Source organism: Oncorhynchus gorbuscha, linkage group LG04 (assembly GCF_021184085.1).
Source record: "Oncorhynchus gorbuscha isolate QuinsamMale2020 ecotype Even-year linkage group LG04, OgorEven_v1.0, whole genome shotgun sequence".
Classification (NCBI taxonomy): Eukaryota; Metazoa; Chordata; class Actinopteri; order Salmoniformes; family Salmonidae; genus Oncorhynchus; species Oncorhynchus gorbuscha.
This window is the reverse complement of record NC_060176.1, coordinates 8,174,301-8,191,048: the sequence shown is the minus strand read 5'-3', so window position 1 is coordinate 8,191,048 and position 16,748 is coordinate 8,174,301. Positions and strand designations below refer to the sequence as shown.

The following is a 16,748-nucleotide window of genomic DNA, read 5'->3' as shown; positions in this document are numbered from 1 at the left end:
AAAGAGAGAGGTCAATACACAAAGAGAGAGTGAAACAGAGTGGTCAATACACAATACAGAGTGGTCAATACACAAAGAGAGAGTGAAACAGAGTGGTCAATACACAAAGAGAGAGTGAAACAGAGAGGTCAATACACAAAGAGAGAGTGAAACAGAGTGGTCAATACACAAAGAGAGAGTGAAACAAAGGAGAGAGTGAAACAGAGAGGTCAATACACAAAGAGAGAGTGAAACAGAGAGGTCAATACACAAAGAGAGAGTGAAACAGAGTGGTCAATACACAAAGAGAGAGTGAAACAGAGAGGTCAATACACAAAAGAGAGAGTGAAACAGAGTGGTCAATACACAAAGAGAGAGTGAAACAGAGTGGTCAATACACAAAGAGAGAGTGAAACAGAGTGGTCAATACACAAAGAGAGAGGTCAATACACAAAGAAACAGAGAGGTACACAAAGAGAGAGTGGAAACAGAGTGGTCAATACACAAAGAGAGAGTGAAACAGAGAGGTCAATACACAAAGAGAGAGTGAAACAATACACAAAGAAGAGTGAAACAGAGTGGTCAATAACAAAGAGAGAGTGTCAATACACAAAGAGAGAGTGAAACAGAGTGGTCAATACACAAAGAAGAGTGAAACAGAGAGGTCAATACAACAGAGAAACAGAGTGAAACAAAGAGAGTCAATACACAAAGAGAGAGTGAAACAGAGTGGTCAATACACAAAGAGAGAGTGAAACAGAGAGGTCAATACACAAAGAGAGAGTGAAACAGAGAGGTCAATACACAAAGAGAGAGTGAAACAGAGAGGTCAATACACACAAAGAGAGAGTGAAACAGAGAGGTCAATACACAAAGTGAAACAGAGAGGTCAATACACAAAGAGAGAGTGAAACAGAGAGGTCAATACACAAAGAGAGAGTGAAACAGAGTGGTCAATACACAAAGAGAGAGTGAAACAGAGTGGTCAATACACAAAGAGAGAGTGAAACAGAGTGGTCAATACACAAAGAGAGAGTGAAACAGAGTGGTCAATACACAAAGAGAGAGTGATAGGTGCAGTGAAATGTGTTGTTTTACAGGGCTTCAGTCAGTCAGGGCCAGTGAACAAAGACGTGGTTGCTTCTTAAAATGGCACCCTATTCCCTGGTCAAAAGTTGTGCACTGTATAAGTGAAAGGGTGTAATTTGGGACACACTCATGCTGTTGACATTGGCAGGGCCTGAGGCACTGTAGCACTTTTCTCATTCAGGTGTTGATGCCAAATTAGGTCCATCATCAGGTCTCATTACTGCTCCCTCCTAAAGGAAAACAAGGGGCTTTATTGGCATTGGAAACATGTAAGTGGAATAGATATTAAACAAAAGTGAAATAAATAATCTGAAATTAACATTTCAAATGTTATATTGCTGACTATGTACAGTGTTGTAACTATGCAAATATTTGAATTACAAAAGGGAAAATAAATAGACAGATCAATATAAACTGATTGTTGCATGTTGTATTTTTTAAACATTTTTGTTGAAAGTTACAGTTCATATAAGGAAATCATTCAATTGAAATAAATGAATTAGGCCCTAATCTATGGATTTCACATGACTGTGAATACAGATATGCAGCTGTTGGTCACTGATACCTTAAAAGTAAGGATGTGGATCAGAAAACCAGTCACCATTAGCCTCATGCAATGCGGCACATCTCGCGCTGCATGAGAGCTGATCAGGCTGTTGATTGTGGCTTTTGGAATGTTTTCCCACTCCTTCAATGGCTGTGCAAAGTTAATGGATATTGGCGGGAACAGGAACATGCTGTCGTACATGTCGATCCAGAGAAACCAAAACAGGCTCAATGGATGACATGTCTTGTGAGTATGCAGGCCATGGAAGAACGGGGACATTTTCAGCTTTGAATACAGATCCTTGCAACATGGGGCTGTGCATTATCATGCTGAAACATGAGGTGGTGGCAGCAGATGAATGGCACGATAATGGGCCTCAGGATCTCGTCACAGTATCTCGATAAAATGCAATTGGGTTTGTTGTCCGTAGCTTATACCTGCCTATACCATAACCCCACCGTACCGTCATCATGGGGTACTCTGTTTACAATGTTGACATCAGCAAACCGCTCCCCCACACAATGCTGTCTGCCATCTGCCCGGTACAGTTGAAACTGGGATTCATCCATGAAGAGCACACTTCTCCAGCGTGTCAGCTGCCATCAAAGGTAAGCATTTGCACACTGAAATCGGTTGCGATGCAGTCAGGTCAAGACCCTGATGAGGACGACGAGCACGCCGATGAGCTTTCCTGAGACTGTTCCTGACAGTTTGTGCAGATATTCTTCAGTTGTGCAAACCCACAGTTTTATCAGCTGTCCGGGTGGCTGGTCTCGGATGATCCCGCAGGTGAAGAAGCTGGATGTTGAGGTCCTGGGCTGGAGTGGTTAAACGTGGTCTCCGGTTGTGAGACCAGTTGGAAGTACTGCCAAATTCTCTAAAACGTCAGAGGCGGCTTATGGTAGAAAAGTTAACATTCAATTCAGTGGCAACAGCTCTGGTGGACATTCGTGCAGTCAGCATGTCAATTGCACGTTCCCTCAACTTGAGACATCTGCAGTGTTGTGACAAAACTCCACATTTTAGAGACCTTTTATTGTCCCCAGCACAAGGTGCACCTGTGTGATCATCATGCTGTTTAATCATCTTCTTGATATGCCACACCTGTCAGGTGGATGGATTATCTCGACAAAGGAGAAATGCTCACTAACAGGGATATTAACATATCTGTGCACAAAATTTGAGAAATACGCTTTTTGTGCAACTGGAACATTTCTGGGATCTTTTATTTCAGCTCATGAAAAAAGGGACCAACACCTTACGTTCATAGTTTTGTTCAGTGTAGTTTTGTATTGACAATGGTGTTTGCTTCACTGACTGTACTTTTCTTGTGGAAACAGGTCACAAATATTGCTGCTGTGTTGGCACACTGTGGAATTCACGTGATAGATATGGGAGTTTATCAAAATTTGATTTGTTTTCAAATTCTTTGTGGGTCTGTGTAATCTGAAGGAAATATGTGTCTAGTATGGTCATACATTTGGCAGGAGGTAAGGACATGCAGCTCAGTTTCCACATTTTGTGGGCAGAGAGAGAGAGGGCTATGCCTACGGCGGGTTCTCTCAATAGCAAGGCTATGCTGATTTCCTTACTTTTGGGTCAGTCACAGTGTTCAGGTATTCTGGCACTGTAGTCTCTGTTTAGGGCCAAATAGCAGTCCAGTATGCTTAGTTTTTTGGCTAGTTCTTTGTAATGTGTCAAGTAATTGTCTTTTTGTTTTCTCATGATTTGGTTGGGTCTAATTGTGTTGCTGTCCTGGGGTCTGTTTGTGTTTGTGAACAGAATGCCAGGACCAGCTTGCTGAGGAGACTGTTCTCTAGGTTAAACTCTCTGTAGATGATTGCTTTCTTATGGAGGGTTTGGGAATCACTTCTTTTTAAGTGGTTGTAGAATTTAACATTTTCTAGATTTTGATAATGATCATATATTGAATTCTGCTCTACATGCATTATTTGGTGTTTTATGTTGTGCACAGAGGATGTTTTTGGAAAATGATGCATGCAATCTTAATTCTTGGTTTGTGAGTGGACCTTAGACCTCACAAACATAGAGGGCAATAACTGATTCAAGTATTCTTTGCCAGATCCTAATTGGGATGTTGAATGTTATGTTCCTTTTGATGGCATAAAACCCACCACTAAGGTTTTCGTGACAGGTTAGTTAGCATGTGTAGGCTAATACCTATTGTTAAGTGCACAGGCCTGTGAGTACAAGTGTGATATAGTCACTGTGTTCAACTTGTAGAACTTCCCTCTCCACTGTGGATAGATAGACTACCTGTTAGAGACCGTGAGCCCACCAGTGAGCGAGAGGAGGGCATTCCAACATATATTTATTTCTAAGTGGTACTTAAACAGGATAGTTGAGGCTCAGATTGAACAAAGGGCCTATTGAGAGCCCTGTTGCTTTTAGATGAGTAAAGTCCTCTAGATTCTAACGGAGTACAGGGAGTGTAAGAGAGTCACAGAGAGCACGGAGAGGATGCTTTTACTGTGGTCTTCATTTTACATAAGTTAACTTAACCCGCCAACAGACACTAGAGAGAGTGTATGTTCTTGTGGGTTTACTTTGGTCATTATTGCAGAATTACGTTTTGTTTCCTTCCCTAAAGAAGTGATCTAATTTAAGATCTACACCACAGAGCAAGCAATCTTCACCATGTGATAACTAACAAAACCTGATGTGAATTTCAATGCCCAACAGATGAACACATTAACTTATGGCAGGCTGAGACTGAGCAGATCCCACCTGGGTCATTGCTTTTCAGATGAGAATTCAAGAGGAGAGGAGAAGTAATCTGTTCTCTAATTGTATAGACTTTCACTACTTCCTTCCATCTGAAAATAAATAAGAAAAGGAAATGAACAAGTCTCCTATAGGTTGATTTAGTGGGTGTAGCCGTAGTTAAACGTGCTAGTAAAAGCCTTCACTTCTGCTACCATGGAAACCAGCATGCTCAATATACAATGCCAAGATGGCCTTCTGCTCAGGGACCTTTACGCAGTTATTCCCGCTCTCCTTGGCATCTAACTCTCTCCCATTCTCTCTTTCTCTCACTCGCTCGCTTTTTCGCTAACTGGCATGCACGCAAGTTGACGCAAGTGTATACACACACATACACACCAGTAATCTATATCTGAGCCTTCCTCTTCCCTCTCAGTGTAATTCAATCAGGAAGATGCTGTGGCCTCTAGCAACAGGATATGACGCAGAGACAGATGTGCAATAAGCCTGAATAAGCCACGATGCTGAATTAGATATGGGCTGCTCTCATGACTAGACCGTACATAGGCATAATAAAGGGACTTGAATGATGTTGAAGGGAAGTTGAGTGAATGTTGTTTCGACATATCATTGTACCTGACCATAATAACACTTCAAACCTGTCCTCAGACAGAATGTATATTATAGCCTGTTTTTTAATCCTTGTCTTTTCATTAGAGGAGTAGAGCATTGTGTGTCTGTCTGTATGGCTTTGTGTAGAACCCACTACCCTGGCGTTACAAGCGCCATTGATATGGCGTCATGTGTGCATACATTCTACGTATGGGTGGTCCCGGGGATGGCGTCCGTGTCTATGAATGTGTGTATATCTCAATGTAGAGTATAATGTAAATGCCATGATTGATTGTGATTCAGTGTGCGTTATGTTCTCCCTCTCCGTTTCAGAGTGCGGAGGAGCACTGTGCATTTGTCAGCGTGGTGAGCTGCAGCCTGTGTGTGTTCCTGGCTGTGTTTGTGTTGGTGTGTACAGAGACCCTGACCCAGCGCTGGAGGACACTGCTGGGTCTGGTGGTCTGGGTCACTCACCTCACCATGGGATTCACCTTCATCTTCAGCGGACCCCTCATTCTGCCCTGGGACCAGGTATACACTCTCGCTCTAAATAAAGGTTGCACGACAAAGCCTGTTGGCTTTCAAAATAAATGTTTCAAGCTCATGTCGTGGTATTTATTCTAATCAAAGGAGAGACTTTTAGATTTCTTCAAAACCATCAAACTTTATTAATAATTACTACAGTAATAGTGTTAATGGTCACCCAATGGTGTAGAGTTAAAGCCCAAATAAACAGGATTTGTTTACAACTTTTCATAGTCTTCCTGAGTCCTTGTGACAACGAACAGATACGTGAAATTATACAAAGGTACATTGCGCTCTCATTCAACAGATATCTGTCTCTAGTTCATTTACTGCTTGTTTATACAGAAATACTAATGCAACATAGGATTCTAAGCCCTTCCCTCAGAATGATGGTGTCCAGTATTCATCTGCTGTATGGGATAAATACACTGGAGATTGGGTCCCCCTGGCACCGACCGACAGGCACACAGACACTAATCATGGAATGGAATACAGTCTTTAGGTTATCACCAAGCCATGGTAAATCTACTGTCAGCGTTAACACAGACACATGAGAGTTCAAAGAACCCTATTCTGTTGCCTCTAAGAAAAACAGTATGAATGTACTAATATAAGAATACATTCTAATATAAAAGTAATGTGATTAACATAATGTTGTATTTCTATGACACCCACTTCTTTTGTCCTCTTACTCTTTTCCTCCATCTTCGCACCAGACAGTTTATTAGGTACACCCATCTAGTACCAGGTCAGACCACCCTTTACCTCCAGAACAGCCTGAATTCTTCAGGCATGGATTCTACAAGGTGTAGCGTTCAAGCATTGTGCAATTGATATCAAGGGATCTAACGTGTACCAGGAAAACATTAGCCACACCATTACACCACCGCCACCAGCCTGTACTGTTGACACCAGGCAGGATGGGGTCATGGACTCATGTTGCTTACTCTGGTCATTATTGCAGAATTATGTTTCACACAGTTTCTGTTCCTTCCCTGAAGAAGTTATCTGATTTAAGATCTACCCTACAGAGCATGCAATCTTCTCCATGTGATAACAAACAAAACACTCAGTGGCCAGTTTATTAGGTAGGCCACCCCGTTCACGAAAATGGTTCGCTCCTACAGATAGTGAGTCATGTAGCTGTGGCTTGCTATATAAAGAAGGCAGACAGACATCAAGTCATTCAGTTACTGTTTGATTGAATGTTAGAATGGGCAAAATACACCATTACAGCACTGCCAACTGATGTGAATTCTGATGTGAATTGAAATTCACATCAGTTGGCAGTGGTGTAATGGTATAGGGAATGTTTTTCTGGCACACGTTAGATCCCTTGATACCAATTGAGCAACTTTTGAATGCCATACCTTGTAGAATCCATGCCCTGATGAATTCAGGCTGTTCTGCAGGCCAAGGGGCAAGGACGATCATGCCACTCACTCTCTGTTGCTTAGGTCACTTATTTAGCCCATTCTAACGTTCAAATGAACAGTAACTGAATGCCTTGATGCCTGTCTGCCTGCTTTATATAGCAAGCCACGACTACATGACTCACTGTAAGAGCGAACCATTTTTGAGAACGGGGTGGCCTACCTAGTAAACTGGCCACTGAGTGTACATATATGATATACACACATGAACAGAAGCATCAAAAAGTTATATTTGTCTAGTTATAGCATATCTTGCCAGTACACTGAGGTGACAGTTGTCCAGTAACACCACTTGTTCTTTGGATAGTGCTGCCAATCCGAGGCTCTTTCCCCACACAGTGTTTCATGTCACATCAGTCTGACCTATCTCTCTCTCTCTCTCTCCTTTTCTCCTGTAGGTTCCCTTCTTCCTGTTCATCATCTTCACAGTGTACACCATGCTGCCTTTCCAGATGTGCTATGCTGTGGTACTCAGTGTGATCTCCTCACTCTCTCACATCATGGTCCTCACTCTACGCCTCACTGTCTTCAACACCCAAGATCCCAGCCCCTTTCTGGCCAATCAGGTGTGTTATTTGTTATGCTGTTAGTAACAATTATACATGTGTTACGTGATCTCCTGGTGATGCATAACGTTATGTATGCTCACAATGTTGTGCTTTAAATAGTTTTCTATAAACAGGAAGTGTGTGTGTGTGTGTGTTTTTTAATAACTCATGTGTCATGTTTGTTTCAACAAGATTGTGTGCTATAGTGTTGTTTTTGATCTCCTGTAAGGAGTTTTTAAGGTCGTAAGACACATTTCTGTGAAAACAGACAATGCTTATGCTGTGCAGCTAGGTTGTAATGTCTGTCCCTCTGTCCCCAGCTGCTGTCCAATGCGGTGGTGTTTCTGTGTGGCAGTGTGGTGGGGGCCTTCCATAAGGTCCTGATGGAGAGAGCACTAAGACAGACCTTCCAGGATACACTCAGATGTCTGGGCATCCGCATGAAGCTGGAGATCGAAAAGAGACAACAGGTGAGAACATCTTATCAGACACTCTGCTATCTTCTTGATTTCGTTATTTACCTTTAAGGAAAGACCCTTGAGAATAGAAATCTACTTGGCAAGTGCGATCTCCCAGGGGTGTCTCTTTCTGAACAGGGGCACACCCGACTGAATACAGGAAGTATGAAAGACTAATAAAAGTTAATAGTGTTAGGCTAAAATATTTGTTGTCATAATAGCACTGGCTAATTTTTACTTAATTTAAGACCAGCAGCCTTGTTGTTTTCTGGCTTGTATTTTTCATTACGATGATCAAATCCCCTTCAAATCAAATTTAATTAATGATTTTTTAAGTAGATGTCTGTGTGTGCTCCGTTAGTAAAAACGGGTGTCTGTTTCAAATGGATTTTTAACCATAATTGTTTTTTTTAGAATAATAGTTGCTTAGGAAGTGACACCACACACCATGAGAGAGAGGAGGCTGCTGGCTGCTCTGTTGTCTTGCAGGACAGAATGGAATGATATAATCGCTAACATTTGAACCGGCTCTGTTCCACTCTGTTGTATTGAGCCCGAAAAAAGGAGCAGTGCCACAGGCGTTAGCCAAAGAGCACAGGCACCATAAATAAAGAGAAGAGGGAAGGGAGGGTTTGAAATGGGTCTCAACGCTGAGGTGAACCGTATTCCCTCCCTCTCTCCCTCCCACAGAGCATTGTTCTCTAGACCCAGTCAGATAGAATCTGCCAGATCAATTACAGCACAGAGCTGAGCTGACTGAACCGAATCAAGGCCACTTTGTGCTTTACGGTTTACTGGAAAACCTGCTCCAGTCATTTGAACCAGGAGGTGGTAATCTATCTGGGAGAGTATGAAGGCCTAACCAGTTGCCCCGTGACACTAGTCTTCTTCCACTAATGGTTAAAGTTAGGATTTGATCCTAGATCTGTACCGATCTGCCTCAGTATTGCATCATACGGGTGAACAGGAATTATGATGGGGTCAATGGGGATTGAAGAATGATTTCCTGAGACATCTCCTTATTAACTTCTTAGATTCTCATCTCACCTGACTCTATTCCATTCCAGAGGCTCTCAATGCAATGTTCTATCTGTCTGTTGACTGGCTGTACAACCAGACTGGCATCACAATGATTATAAAGCTTTTAACAGTAATCTGAATGAATAGGGCCCTTGTTAGTGGAGTTACTAGATCAGCAAGACACTCTGACAGCTGGTTGATACTCAGATTGGGTTGGGTTCATGACCTTTTGTCTATCGGACAGTGTGTGTGGTTGGGTGGGTGTGGTGTGTTGATGCTAACGTGTGTGTGTGTGTGTGTGCGTAGGAGAACCTGCTGCAGTCTGTGCTGCCGGTCTACATCTCCATGAAGATGAAGCTGGCCATCATGGAGCGTCTGCAAGACTGCAAGGACAAAGAAGAGCAGCAACGACTCGTCAAAGACAACAACTTCCACAGTCTCTACGTCAAGAGACACGAGAACGTCAGGTACAGTACAACAATAGCCTGTCAAGGACTAAGAATATGACTGAGAAGCATACAGCATGTTGAAATAACCTGTTATATTCGAAGAAAATTACTAAGAAACACAGTAGAATCCTATCCTTTGCCTGTCACTCATTGCCTGTCAAACTAAGCACGGTTTTCAGTCTACCAAATAACACACATGGAAAATATTTACCCAACCCAAATGTCCTCTTGAACGAAACTCCGCTTTTGGCTTTAGCTTTTACATTTTGGCTCTTTTTCTGCTTCTGGAACGGCCTAGTACATAACCGGGGCCAAGCATTCTTCCATCCAAGAACTCTATACCAGGTGGTGTCAGAGGAAGGCCCTAAAAATTGTCAGACTCCAGCCACCCTAGTCATAGGGTGTTCTCTCTGCTACCGCACTGCAAATGGTACAGGAGGGCCAAGTCTAGGTCCAATAGGCTTCTAAACAGCTTCTACACCCAAGCCATAAGACTCCTGAACAGCTAATCAAATGGCTACCCAGAATTTTTGCATTGCCCCCCCCTTCTACGCTGCTGCTATTCTCTATTATCTCTGCATAGTCACTTTAATAACTCTACCTATATGTACATATTACCTGGACACCGGTGCCCCCGTACTTTGACTCTGTATATAGTCCCGTTATTGTTATTTACTGCTGCTCTTTAATGATTTGTTATTCTCTTATATCTCTTACTTATTATCTCTTACTTTGATTTTTTTTCTTAAATCTGCATGGTTGGTTAAGGGCTTGTAAGTACGCATTTTACTGTAAGGTCAACACCTGTTTATTCGGTGCATGTGACAAATACGATTTGATTTGGTTTTGAAATTGTGTTTCCATAGCTAGGGACTTGAGAAGAGCAGAATCAGTTGCTTTGTGAGAAGGTGTTAAAGTTCACAGTTAGCCATTGTTATGTAAATGCCAGCTGAAAAGTACCAGTGGCCTGGCTTTGGCCCCAAGTGAGAGCAGGTCCGCCGGATTCATGGCCCAGTGAGACCCGGTGCCGGCCCGCAAAGATGGAAACAATAGTCTGAACACTGGGTTAAATCATATTGTCACGATCTTCGTTGGAAGCATACTCGGACCAACGTGCAGCGTGATCTGGGTTCCACATCTTATTTATTGAAGTAAGTGAACCGCACAACAAAACAATAAAGAAACAACGAAACGTGACTACGTGGTACACAAAATAATATCCCACAAACACAGGTGGGAAAAACAACTACTTAAATAAGATCCCCAATTAGAGACAATGATTACCAGCTGCCTCTAATTGGGAATCATACAAATCACCAACATAGAAAAATTCAACTAGACCCCACATAGAAATATTAAACTAGACTAGCCCCTAGTCACGCCCTGACCTACTCCACCATCGAGAAACAAGGGCTCTCTATGTTCAGAACGTGACACATATGTTGCATGTGTGCTTTGAATAGTTAGTTTGTGTCCTCTAAATGTATTAATTTAATTATCCCCTAACATCCTCTGACCCCGAGGACTGGAGTTGCCCATCACTGCTCTGGGCAGTCTATTTACACTCACAATGCCCAGTCAGTTCTCATGGAATTTAGCATGACAGTGTTAGCTGAGCATTGACCCAAATGAGGCCTTTTGTTTTATGGGCATTCATTTAGAAAGTGCTGACAGACATTGGCTTTGTAGCCTATTCAGTGAACCTTGGCAGATGGCTCAATAGATTCCCTAAGTTTTAGACTCTGTAATTGCTTACAGACTGTACTGTACCTTCTACCTTCCTGGATAGAGAGGGAGCCCATTTGTTGCCCAAATTAAGGTCAACGCGGTAACACTCTTCGATCTTCTCAGTAGCCTAACAAACGGACATTTGTAACTACCTGGTTGATTTGATGATAAGTTTAGACCCATAATTAATATGATTTCATAGAAAAGGAGGAACATTAAAACTGTCTGATATGAGAAGGCCTTGTGAAGATCAGACTGTATCATGTGCTGCTGTGGCTCGGCTAGTGATGAATCCTCATTTAAACCCTTTGGTGTTACTGTGAATTATAGCCCAACCACTTCCACATTTGATCCTTGTAATGACACAAGACATGCTTGTCATTAGACATGTTCTTTCCAAGAAAACACCTGGTTGTTGTCAGTCAGAGTTACTGGGCAGTCATGGTTCTCTGGTCTGGTCTGCTTGGCAAACAACAGGCTAATGTTAGCTACTTTAATGAGGACTGACCTTGGCAGCAGTTAGCCCTCTGAGCCCTGGTAATGAGCCAGTGATTAGGCTGTGGCGGCTGAATGTGTGGTGGCCAGGGTCAGGTGCTCTGTGTGGAGGATAGGGTTAAAAATATGCTTATAGCACTTCCAATCAGTGTACATTGCAGTGCTTCCCCCATTATTTTTTGTCAGCAGCTGTGGCAAAGTTAGCATTGTGGTGGTGGGGGGGCGTGTTATTGGACGTGGCCAATAGCAAACATTTTACTGGCTGTTCTACACATTGTAGTGGCTGTTTTACACATTTTAGTGGCTGTTCTACACATTTTGCCATGGACGGAGAGAACATTTTACAGTTTCAAAGCTAGTTCTCTGCAATTTAAAACTTTTGGTTACTACATGATTCCATATGTGTTATTTTATAGTTTTGATGTCTTCACTCTTATTCTACAATGTAGAAAATAGTAAAAATAAAGAAACCTTGGACTGAGCAGGTGTATACAAACTTTTGACTGGTACTGTGTGTTTTAATCATATATTTTGGAGTGGAGGCAACGGTGCTGCTAAATGAATGTAGGAAAAACACTGCTGTAGTTTGTCTTTGAGCCAAACCTCTTAGCACGATCTCCCTTCAACTCAGTCTTCACCTCCTCTCTAGCCCCATAGGATTACTGTTCACCCAGGATAGGACCTCCAGCTGTAATCAGTTATCCCCACTCCATTTCAACACCCCAGGAGTCAACCGTTATCGGACAATGACACCCTTGTTTAGTGACACAACAACATCAGAGGGATTAATCAGTGTAGCGGCCAGCCCGGCCGTATCCATGCAGACAACCGGTTTCATTATGACACTGATGTCTTGACCCCATATGTCCTGAGTCGGTCGTGATCAGTAAGCATGAAACGCAAGAAAATGCTTGGAAACAACTATGTGCAACAGGGAGGGACCATCTAAACTTGTCCAATAATGAATACTTCTTGTTTTATTTGGAAACCGTGTGTCTTAATGAACACACCCTTGGCTTTTCTCTTTTTGCAGTATTCTGTATGCTGACATTGTGGGCTTCACCCGATTGGCCAGTGACTGCTCTCCGAAGGAGCTGGTCATCATGCTCAACGAGCTGTTTGGGAAGTTTGACCAGATTGCAAAGGTGAGTTAATAATTTGTAAGATTTGCACCTTTAGTTAAATGAACACTGACTTTTCACCTTGTATTTCATATTTAGCTACATTTTTACGCTTATTATGAGAACACGACAGTGTAGTAATGCATAATCCACTTGTTATGTGGCATTAATCAGTGCTTGCTTCATCATAATCATTCTAATAATATATTTATTTTATAAAGTGCATTTCATGATACAAATAACCTCAGATAGTTAAAAACAAGTACATGTAGTTCTTGGGCTGGACACGTATGGATGTGTTGTGTGTTTGGTTCTTCAGGAGAACTTCTGATACCTTGTTTGTGTTAATGCTAAATCCAGTTGACATATCTGCTTCTTGGATGGTCTTCGTGGTCTGTGGTATTTTTCTATTTTATTCTTCAGGAGAACGAGTGCATGAGAATCAAGATTTTGGGAGACTGCTACTACTGTGTGTCTGGCCTGCCTGTCTCCCTGCCCATGCATGCCAAGAACTGTGTGAAGATGGGTCTGGACATGTGTGAGGCCATCAAGTGAGTTCAGAGGAGGCCTTCTGGGGGGAAGACAATTACTAAAACATGTGATCCTTCTGGTTAGTTCCAGGACTTTAGCAACATGTATTCTCATTAGATTGTGAGATAAATAGTGTATAGTAAATCAAATGTGTTAAAGTCGGGTAGGGAGGGTAGTGCTATTGTATAACGCAAGGGGGACTTTCTGGCCTAAGTAGTATGTGTTAACATGAGTTGTCTGGGTCAATGATGGTTATGAGAGTGAGTTAGTTCTATAATCAGGTGTTGTGGAGGACTGGAGGGTCTGTCAAAGGAAGGCTTTATCATGGCTCCTCTCTGCCCTGTTGGACAATCAAATCACATTTCATTTGTTACACGCTTCATAAACAACAGGTGTAGACTAACAGTGAAATGCTTACTTAAGGTTCCTTTTCCAACAATGCAATACAAAATAGAAAGTGACACAAGGAATAAATACACAGTCAGTAACAATAACAAATAAAAATAACATGGCTATATACAGGAAGTACCAGTACTGAGTCGATGTGCAGGTGTACGAGGTAATAACATGGCTATATACAGGAAGTACCAGTACTGAGTCTATGTGCAGGTGTACGAGGTAATAACATGGCTATATACAGGAAGTACCAGTACTGAGTCTATGTGCAGGTGTACGAGGTAATAACATGGCTATATACAGGAAGTACCAGTACTGAGTCGATGTGCAGGGGAACGAGGTAATAACATGGCTATATACAGGAAGTACCAGTACTGAGTCTATGTGCAGGTGTACGAGGTAATAACATGGCTATATACAGGAAGTACCAGTACTGAGTCTATGTGCAGGTGTACGAGGTAATAACATGGCTATATACAGGAAGTACCAGTACTGAGTCGATGTGCAGGGGAACGAGGTAATAACATGGCTATATACAGGAAGTACCAGTACTGAGTCTATGTGCAGGTGTACGAGGTAATAACATGGCTATATACAGGAAGTACCAGTACTGAGTCGATGTGCAGGGGAACGAGGTAATAACATGGCTATATACAGGAAGTACCAGTACTGAGTCGATGTGCAGGGAACGAGGTAATATCATGGCTATATACAGGAATTACCAGTACTGAGTCGATGTGCAGGGGAACGATGTAATAACATGGCTATATACAGGAATTACCAGTACTGAGTCGATGTGCAGGGGAACGAGGTAATAACATGGCTATATACAGGAAGTACCAGTACTGAGTCGATGTGTAGGGAACGAGGTAATAACATGGCTATATACAGGAATTACCAGTACTGAGTCGATGTGCAGGGAACGAGGTAATAATATGGCTATATACAGGAAGTACCAGTACTGAGTCGATGTGCAGGAGAACGAGGTAATAACATGGCTATATACAGGAAGTACCAGTACTGAGTCGATGTGCAGGTGTACAAGGTAATAACATGGCTATATACAGGAAGTACCAGTACTGAGTCGATGTGCAGGTGTACAAGGTAATAACATGGCTATATACAGGAAGTACCAGTACTGAGTTGATGTGCAGGGGAACGAGGTAATAACATGGCTATATACAGGAAGTACCAGTACTGAGTCGATGTGCAGGGAACGAGGTAATAACATGGCTATATACAGGAATTACCAGTACTGAGGCGATGTGTAGAGGAACGAGGTAATAACATGGCTATATACAGGAAGTACCAGTACTGAGTCGATGTGCAGGGAACGAGGTAATAACATGGCTATATACAGGAATTACCAGTACTGAGGCGATGTGCAGAGGAACGAGGTAATAACATGGCTATATACAGGAAGTACCAGTACTGAGTCGATGTGCAGGGAACGAGATAATAACATGGCTATATACAGGAATTACCAGTACTGAGTCGATGTGCAGAGGAACGAGGTAATAACATGGCTATATACAGGAAGTACCAGTACTGAGTCGATGTGCAGGGAACGAGGTAATAACATGGCTATATACAGGAAGTACCAGTACTGAGTCGATGTGCAGGAGAACGAGGTAATAACATGGCTATATACAGGAAGTACCAGTACTGAGTCGATGTGCAGGTGTACAAGGTAATAACATGGCTATATACAGGAAGTACCAGTACTGAGTCGATGTGCAGGGAACGAGGTAATAACATGGCTATATACAGGAAGTACCAGTACTGAGGCGATGTGCAGGGTACGAGGTGATAACATGGCTATATACAGGAATTACCAGTACTGAGTCGATGTACAGGGAAGGAGGTAATAACATGGATATATACAGGAAGTACCAGTACTGAGGTGATGTGCAGTGGTACGAGGTAATCGAGGTATTTATGTACTGTATATATAGGGAGGGGTAAAGTGACTAGGCAACAGTATAGATAATAGACCGTAGCAGCAGCGCATGTGGTGAGTATGTCAGATGTTCAGAAAGAACAGGGAACAGACAAATATTAAAATGACAGGCTGAAGTAGGCGTCAGTATGCATGTGTGCGCATGTTATGACAAGAAGGAAATAGTTGATTTGTTCAGCTGGCTCTGATGTCAAAGCAATAAGAAGGAATCCCAGGGAAACCTAAATGAACCCACACACACATCTGACATATTCTGATCCTGCCCCTCAGACGAGTGCGCGAGGCCACAGGTGTGGACATCAACATGAGAGTGGGCGTGCACTCCGGCAACGTGCTCTGCGGTGTGATTGGCCTCCGCAAGTGGCAGTTTGACGTTTGGTCACATGACGTCACCCTGGCCAATTATATGGAGTCTGGAGGCTTACCTGGGTATGTTAGTAGTTGAGTTAACCATGTATGGTAAATCTTTAATCCTAATGGTGGCATTCATTATTAAGTTACTAGTGGTAACCTAGTCCTAGTAAGTCCATTTTACTAATAATAACCCCCATCTTTGTCTTGATCAGGCGCGTCCACATCACTGAGGCCACCCTGAAGCACCTGAACAAGGCCTATGAGGTGGAGGAGGGGAACGGTGGGCTAAGAGATGCCTACCTGAAGGAGCTCAACATACAGACATACCTTGTCATCGATCCTCGGGTGAGCTACCTCATTTAATGCATTACCTCCAGAATCCCTGACAAGGGCCTTATCTGTATATGTGAGACTGTACTCCTCGTTAACGTGTGTGTGTGTCATCAGTCTAAGAACCAGGCTCTGAACAGCCACAGCATGCCCAAGCCGCGTGTGAATGACGGGCTGAAGATGCGGGCGTCAGTGAGAATGACCCGTTACCTGGAGTCCTGGGGCGCCGTCAAACCCTTCGCCCACCTACAGAGCAGAGAGGGGTACACCACAGACACCATGGTCAATGGAAAATCACGCTGCAAGGTGAGTGACGGCTGGGGGGCCACTGCATTATAACTGATGAAAAGATTACCAGACATACTTCCTCTAACAGAAATAGTCCACTTTACACATCAAATCAAGCATAACAGGTTGAAATGTATTGCTACAAACATCACTATTTCCTG

General features: G+C 42.7%; 1 protein-coding gene across 10 annotated transcripts in view; it reads left to right on the top strand.

Moving 5' to 3' along the window:
- Positions 1-16,748, top strand: part of LOC124033586 (adenylate cyclase type 2-like) — a 90,150-nt gene that overhangs the window by 57,646 nt on the left and 15,756 nt on the right. For 9 of the 10 annotated variants that reach the window (XM_046345657.1, XM_046345652.1, XM_046345656.1 and 6 more), the window contains 9 exons: positions 5,285-5,482; positions 7,308-7,475; positions 7,778-7,927; positions 9,242-9,402; positions 12,641-12,752; positions 13,152-13,279; positions 15,886-16,044; positions 16,182-16,314; positions 16,417-16,605. In XM_046345657.1, the coding sequence (XP_046201613.1) occupies positions 5,285-5,482; positions 7,308-7,475; positions 7,778-7,927; positions 9,242-9,402; positions 12,641-12,752; positions 13,152-13,279; positions 15,886-16,044; positions 16,182-16,314; positions 16,417-16,605 (1,398 nt within the window). Of the gene's footprint in view, positions 1-5,284; positions 5,483-7,307; positions 7,476-7,777; positions 7,928-9,241; positions 9,403-9,989; positions 10,536-12,640; positions 12,753-13,151; positions 13,280-15,885; positions 16,045-16,181; positions 16,315-16,416; positions 16,606-16,748 lie in introns of those variants that run through there. The other variant, XM_046345662.1, reaches the window with a different exon arrangement.